General features: G+C 39.7%; 1 protein-coding gene across 2 annotated transcripts; it reads right to left on the bottom strand.

The window, feature by feature from the left end:
• Window positions 1-944: 944 nt before the first annotated feature.
• erlec1 (endoplasmic reticulum lectin 1) lies at window positions 945-6,363 on the bottom strand. 2 transcript variants are annotated; one of them, XM_085182316.1, is made up of 14 exons: window positions 6,054-6,363; window positions 5,791-5,895; window positions 4,789-4,869; window positions 4,562-4,639; window positions 4,406-4,469; window positions 4,267-4,310; window positions 3,949-4,172; window positions 3,233-3,374; window positions 2,995-3,156; window positions 2,850-2,909; window positions 2,588-2,712; window positions 2,417-2,494; window positions 2,209-2,284; window positions 945-1,764 (listed from the first exon to the last, which is right to left on the bottom strand). In XM_085182316.1, exons 1-14 carry the CDS (start codon window positions 6,192-6,194, stop codon window positions 1,693-1,695), a joined length of 1,452 nt encoding a protein of 483 aa, XP_085038442.1. In that variant the 5' UTR covers window positions 6,195-6,363; the 3' UTR covers window positions 945-1,692. The 2 variants fall into 2 exon arrangements, with proteins under 2 accessions (XP_085038442.1, XP_085038443.1); XM_085182317.1 differs by having other exon boundaries at window positions 4,406-4,466.
• Between the last annotated feature and the right edge of the window lie 1,283 nt (window positions 6,364-7,646).

Genomic DNA, 7,646 nt, shown 5'->3' with positions numbered 1-7,646 from the left:
TTTATTGATATTGAATTGATTTATTGAGGTTTTCACTGAACCCAGAGTCACCAGTTGCTAGTTTCAATCCTAGTTCCTCTCTGGCTGGAGATAGGAGTGAAACCAGCTTCTTCAGCATCAGGCCACTATGAAACCCCATACGGCTGTCAGTGGTACGTGGTTGCACCTGGATAGACTCTCTTCTCAAGAGAAAAAAAGAGTCTGAGCCCCATACACTTTTTTAAACACAATAAATAACTGGCAAGTACAAATGTAATGTCTGTGAGATCTACACCTGTTACTGTGCTGATGTTACTACACATACACATAGCATCAGCGCCCTCTGGTGGCCGAATAAATAAAACACTAAATTCTACACTTAACTTACTTGATCAGGGGTGTCAAACCTCAGGCCCAGGGCCTGGAATCAGCCTGCTAAAGACTCCAATCCAGCCCCACTGGACAGATTTGAAAAAATGTAGAGAAAGGCATATGTTTGGGGGCTTTTAGCTGTTTTTTCACAAGTTTAACAGCTTCATTTTTACTGATTTAAAAACCTCCCATATAACCACTCAAGCTACACCAAACAAATTTGGTTATTAAAAAATAAATGACAGAAAACTTCCTGTGCTTTTCATTATCTACTATAAAAATGTGTTATACATAGGATACATTGCGTATCCATTGCTCAGATGGATGCATTTCTTCTGTAGTTGAACACATTTATGCACAAGCCATTCAATTACTACAGTAGAATTTCTTTATCAAGTAGAAAAACTGACACTTTCTGTTGAAGTTGCACTTTATTTTTATATTTAGATACCTTGAGGATTAAATGTGGTCTTGAAATGGTCCAACCCACTTAAAATCAAAGCGGCCAGTTCGAATTAGATATCCCTGAACTACATATTTCCCTAATGTCTTAAATCTACTCTTTTCTGTGGTAATGGAAAACTAAAATAAGGTTTCATGTTTTGATTTTTTTTTTTTAATTCTTTGCTGTAAATGCATTGGTTTTTATTCCAGAGATACAGCAGTAGTCGGATCCCAGTGTGCATCTTCATAAAACCACAAAACGAACCTTTTAAATGAACCTGCACACACTCTGTACATCCTACAACCTTACACTCACTTTTATTGTTATTCCACAGCAATCTCTAATGCATAAGTTACACTCACACAGCACACAGTCTCCCTGCTGTGAAGCATTTTCAGATGTTTTTCATATCTACAAGTAAAAAAGTGCCACAGTCAAGCAGCTAATCAATCCATATCACACTCACACACACACACACACACACACACACACACACACACACACACACACACACACACACACACACACACACACACACACACACACACACACACACAAAACCACTATGAATATTGTTAATTCCCCTGATGATTCGTCAGTCCTTTGCTTGCAATCAATCATCACAAAGTGAAGCATAGATATGAAGTTCAAGCAATAACTCCACTGCCTGAATTTGATTTAAGTTAGAGTTGGGCTGATGTAGCGTCACCCATCGCACAGGTCATGGGAGTGTGGGCGGGGCCTGTTCTCCCTGGGCTACATGAGGTCCAGCCTCAGGATTGAGTTTATTCTCAGTTTTGGCTTGTAGCGCAGTCTTAAGGGCATCTTGTTTACTAAGTGTCCTCGTTCTTTATGTCCTCCGTGCGCCGCTGCTGTTCCAGTAAAACTCCGCCAATTTAACTGGAGAGTGACAGAAGCCCATATTCATCAGCAGTGTCAAGAATCCTGCATATGACCGGTGACTCAACCTACAGAAAAAAAAAAGCGCCATCTTGAATATGGTGCCTTTCATTTAGGATGATATGCCTGCACAACACCAGTATAGTTAGATAATTAGATCAGTGTTTAGATCAGTGTCATTTCCTTTGTCAAATCTACAGGAAGTACTGCAAATATTTGCAAATATCTAGGCATGTTTATACTAATTCCTAATTAAAGAAACCAAAAGTTATATATTTTAACGTGTCACAGAGAAAAGGCATGAAGGGAACAAAATAACACCAAGATTGGCTCATGTACATCAAATTTATCCATGCAGTTAAACAATCTGCAGTTTCTTCTTTATATTTATCCCTAAAACTGATATAAATGTGTTTTACAAAGGACTAAACCTTCACATAAGATTCATAATGTTACTAAGCAAATTTTACTGTTTTCTTTTTTTGCCACTCCGGAGTGAAACATAAACTTACCCCAAGGACATACTGACAAGTCTGAGGCTCCAGCATATAGACAGTGACAGCATGGGGAGACTCAGACTCCTTACATCTGACAGAGAGAAGAGAAATGATATGAGTGAATCAAAATGGGAAACACTGACAACTTAGTCTTACTCATCCGTGGACTCGGGCTGATGTGCTCCACCCTTCATCCCCTAGTTCTACGTAACTGTTCACTCACTTGAGCTTGACGATGACCTGTCTGGGCTTCCCTGTCAGGTCACACACATCACCGTGGCCATAGAAGTGGGAAACCAACCTATTGTGGAGTAAAGGGGAAAAGAAAAAGTAGTGGGTGGATATTTTTGTATCCATTTACAGCGATTAGTGTTCAAAAATCTGAAAGGCCTACTTGACTTTCTGCACTCCGTCCTCTCTGAGCTGGAGGGATCGGGCGACGTTCTTCTTGGCCCAGTCAAGGTGTTCATCTGCATTCCAGTTCCCCACCACTACAATGTTCTTCCCTTGCTCTTTATCCTGCAACAAAGAAAAGATCATCTGGCTGATACAGAAAATACTCTCACTTACTGCTTTATAGCCAGCGTACAATCTAAAAAGGTACTAGAAGTGCTTTTGATTATTTACTTTTTCCACATTTGAATACACTCGCTTACCTCATGGTACTGATGGACGTGCCTCCCGTAACAGAATTCATATTTCCACCATCCTACACCCTGAAACGCACATGTTAAGATGATTAGTGGTCACTGAGCAGTTTATGTATCAGTGCTCAGCTTCCAACACATAAACACGCCTCACCCCGTGCAGACAGTACGAGCCACTCAGGAACTCCTTAATTAGCTGTTCGTCTGTCAGGCGAGAGATGTGCGTGGTACCAACAGTGACCTGAGACTGCCCTCCGACGGTCATGGGTTTGTGGGTGGAGGTGAAGGCTTCTTCTCTCACTGCTGACGTCTCCTCCTATGATATATCACAAATGTAAATAAGCCACGTTTTGTGTGCTCAGGTGATTACCGTTTATCTTTGCACGTCTTACCTCTCTGGGCTCAGATGTGGCACCGAAAGGTGGTTTAAGCTGCTCCTCTTGTTCTTTGTCCAACTGGGCGAGCCGCTGAGGCCGCAGAGGGGAGCCCGCCAGAGCCTGGCAGAAGATGGCGTTCACCGGGGAGGATTTGAACCTGCGAACAAGTGACGTGAGCAGGTGAATTTTATAGTATTTATTGGGAAATATATGAAAAATAAAAAGTCTCAGTTTGAGTTTTTCCTTTAAAATGTTGTCTTTATACAACTTTCAGTTAAATATAAGGTTAAAATGATCTGCAAATCATTGCAGTCTGCTTTGAAAGACAAGCTACACCTTACTGTTTTACAGCAGCCAAAAACAGGCTTTAACTAAACAGCTCAGTGCCTCCATAGTAAACACATTCACCTAAACTGCTAAACATCTGCAGTTAAAGACCAAGAGGAGACACAAATCCCAGGGGACGTTGCATCAGAACAGCATCTGTTGCAAGAATTTTGCATGATATTTAAAACATGCGGATCCATCAGCAGCCAAATAAAAGGCTATAACAAAACAGCTCTTCTTTTGTGTTTTGTATTAAAGTATTTTTCTATTTGCTGGTGCTTTCTTAATTTGCAGCGAGTTTGACCTCTCAGGGCCACCGTCTAAATATAATAAGACAAACTAACAAACAAACTAAATACAGGTGTCGCGCTCTATTAAAGTTTAACCATCTTAACAGATCTTACCTGTATTTTGGGTGTGCACAAAGCAGAGGCGTCAGCACCACCACCTCATATTCGCAGGTGGTGACCTCAGCGACAGACAAGATCTCATGCTTGGCCTCCGGATGGCAAACGTACAGCACGGCTGTGGAGCGCGGCTGGTCCTGTTTCAGCAAGCACGGAGTCCCGTTTCCCATCTCCACTGAGTAGTAGGGAGTCAGCTGACCTTCAATGTTCTTAGTGGGCACCTGACGTTAGAAAAAGGGGAAGGCAACAGGAAAGATATGTGAGACTGAAAAACTAGACTGGCAGATTTGCTTGGTTACTCAGTAGAATACTTGCTTTGGTTTCGGACGGTTTGACACTGTCTGTCTTCTCAGCTTGATCTGAAAAAAGAAAAAGAAAGGCCAAATATGATTAACGTTTAATTTAAAAGAAAAAAAAAAAGCAGTGTAAGATATACATATATATAGAAACTAACCTGTCTCTGTTGATTGGCTCTTTTGAGCCATATTTCCCAAGAAGTACTCTTGTACACTGATCTTCTGTGGAAACATGCAAGCTTAGCGAACCGTAACGAGTGCACATTTTCCATTCCAGTCATCTAAAAATATTTCAAATAACTCAAAGCACTGACCTGAGAAGTCTCCTTCTCTTCATGGTACTGCCTTACATGTTTTCCATGGCATACTTCATACGTCCAGTACGACTCAATCTGCATTGGTATAAATATATGCTCAGCAATACACTCAAACAACATGATTTTTGTCATGCTCTGCTACTATAGTGTGACTGTGACTTTAAACTGCATGCAGTTTCAGTCTCTGTGTGGAGGAATATGAGATGAAAACAGAAAAGTCTCACCCTGTAAGAGCAGCTGCTTCGTTTGAATAGCGACTCGAGCAGTTCACCTGGACTGGGCCCGCCGTACTCCTTTTCATCATCCTGCAGCACCAAACAAATATAACAAGAGTGGTGAGAGACAAGAGATAACACATGCTTTTTTTTAACTCTAGGGAAACTGAAACCTTTATTAAAGGCTTATTTAGCATTTTGTAACTGATGTTTTAGCATACCCTCCTATTAGGTTGTATTGGTCTTCATTCAAGACAGAATTACAGTCACAAATATTTTAGCAACCTTTTATTGCTTAACACAGCTCTATAGTGCTTCTTCTATGATGAAATCAGATGATTTTTTGGCACAATGCTTTTAGTATGTTTAATGAAACCACGCAAAATTTTGCCTTCACACCATGAAGATTTTCTGCGTCACAGGCTCTCAAGATACAAAGGGGTCGGTGGAAAAGCTGCACTTTTTATTGCCTTTTTTTACCCCCTTCAAGATTTTTTGAACCCTTATTACTGAGTAAGTACCACAGTGAGTTCTTTTCGTTCAGGACAAACTTTCCCATAGGCAGCAGTGAGAATCGGTAACACAGGATAAGTCACAGTTTTTGTCGTTTGCACCAATGTGACAACAATGACGCAGAGTAACAGGAGCAAGCTCTCGCACCTTGGATGTTTTTCCCGTTTTATGATAATTTACTAGAGATAAATATAAAAAAAAATCTAGTAGCAAACAATGCTGTTCACATGTTGTATGTAAAAGTTTGAACATATCAGATTGATCAAACAACTTTAGGTCCTGAAGAATTCTGTGGAATGACTCACACTTTTTAACGCAACTGTATCACAATTTATCTTTTTTCCTCTCATCTGCAGGCAGGTTATAATCACTTGTGCAGAAACAACACAAAATTGCTCCCTGCCTTGCTCTGCTAGTGCAAACTACTTCAGTGACAAGCTCTCATAACTCTTTAGATAAACAGCTGTGCCATTCCCAGAAAGTGTTAGGAGTGCTCACCTCCTCTCCAGCCGTCAGTGAAGGGAGGAGACATTTGTACTTCTCCTTCTCCGTTGTGGTCAAGATGACAAAGTCTTCCTCACTGTAAAGTGCACCTGAAGTTGGCTGCGGGCGGGAGATAAACATCTGTTACTTCAACTCAGGTCTTGTGCGACAGAAAGAGAAAGAAGTCTAAAACAAACGCACGATAAAGTGACATTTACGTCTGCTGAGCCCGTTAGGGCAGATTCGTTTCTTTAGTGACACTAAAAGAGGAGACATACCAGCGTAAATTCAGCGCCAGGCCAGGTGATTTTGAAAGGGATTTCGTCTGTGAATGAGGGATAGCCTCCTCTGTTGGCTGAAACGCCGCTGCAGACCTCCAGCAGCCCCCCGACTAACGCCAACAGCAGCCCCGCCATCATCTCTCCTTCCCCGGCTGCTGAGCTCTTACAGCCCGCTCTTCATGTACGGAGAAAATGGATTAAAAGCTGCTACAAAGGCTGAGGAAGTCTATTTAACAGACCTAAGATATAACACGACCGTGAAAGACGGATGTCAATACGGTTAAAAAAAAAAAATACACAGGAAGTAAACTGCCACGTCGTGTTCCGGCTGCGCTTTGGGCTGAAAAAGAAGCAGCGCCACCTGGCGGCGATATTTGGCATGGACACAGAGTTAGATCCAAATGACAGCAGAGATGTTCATTTCTCTTTCTTATTCAACAGCGAGTCGCACTTTATAATATAGAGCAACAATCCAACTGTTTATTATTATTATTATTATTATTATTATTATTATTATTGATATTTTACAGGAAAGGAGACACAAATAATACTGTAATCAGCTTTAAATAGTTCACAAGTAAATGTAAATACTGCGTGCTTACAGTAGGAAAACACTATTCTTTAGACTACAGTACCTGAAGTTTCACACTACTTCAAATTACACAGTTATGTACTGCTTATGTATTACTTAAAATTACTCACAATATAATTTGTGTAACTTTGCATGTAAAATACCCAGAAACTATTCACTGCTTAAAATTACTTGGACTATAATTACTTTTTCACTCTTGCAAAAACCTTAACTGTTACTTCCATCTTCTAGCATATCACCAGGGAAGCATTTGTAGGTAAACATAATTACAATGTAATTTTAGGTACATTGAAATTCCATTCTTAGTCATGTGTCATATTATAAAATGCTACTCAACAGTTATATTAGGCTTTTGTTTTTTATGATCCCACTTTCTATCCCAATACCATAACAAAACTTCAAATATAATTAAGCCCTGATAAAATATTTCCATATCCCAGACTATTATGCACACTAAAATGAAAGTCAAGTCAAGTTTAATGCCAAACATTTGTAACCAGGCTATAACAATTGCAATAATGTCTCTAAACTCTTCTCATTAGTGAGGTAGTGTAAATTAATCTTCCACTTGACGTGAAACAAGGCTTATATAGTGACTACATAGTCATTGTAAAAGATAACGTTATGCTGCATAGCATGAGCCCAAATACATTTTATTTGTAATTTTATTGAATTTTACAAATTATCACCAATACTTTGCAGTTTTGTAGTAATCACATGATGTTTTTTGCTGAACCTTAAATAAAAAATAATATAAATGGTTGATAAGGCATTTATGAACAGTAAAACATATGATCTGAATCTGGTCTTTCACAAGAAGATGAAGTGGCTTCATGCAAGTCCTTTTATTAACCATTAGCATGGATGATGTATACCTACGATGCGGTGAAAAAGTATTCGTGTTCTTCCTGATTTCATTCTCTTTTTTGAGGAATATTTGTCACACTTATATGTTCCAGATCATCAAACTACTTTTGATATTGGACAAAGATAATCAG

Source organism: Neolamprologus multifasciatus, chromosome 13 (genome assembly GCF_963576455.1).
Source record: "Neolamprologus multifasciatus chromosome 13, fNeoMul1.2, whole genome shotgun sequence".
NCBI classification, from domain to species: Eukaryota; Metazoa; Chordata; class Actinopteri; order Cichliformes; family Cichlidae; genus Neolamprologus; species Neolamprologus multifasciatus.
The sequence above is the reverse complement of the archived record's forward strand: the minus strand, read 5'-3'. Positions and strand labels throughout refer to the sequence as shown.

Excerpts from the sequence above, each read along its gene's own strand:
- erlec1 (XM_085182316.1), bottom strand. The coding sequence starts at position 6,194 with ATGATGGCGGGGCTGCTGTTGGCGTTAGTCGGGGGGCTGCTGGAGGTC. Across the intron at positions 2,285-2,416 it reads CAGGTCATCGTCAAGCTCAA|ATGTAAGGAGTCTGAGTCTC; the intron begins GTGAGTGAACAG and ends TCTCTCTGTCAG. Across the intron at positions 1,765-2,208 it reads CTTGTCAGTATGTCCTTGGG|GTTGAGTCACCGGTCATATG; the intron begins GTAAGTTTATGT and ends TTTTTTCTGTAG.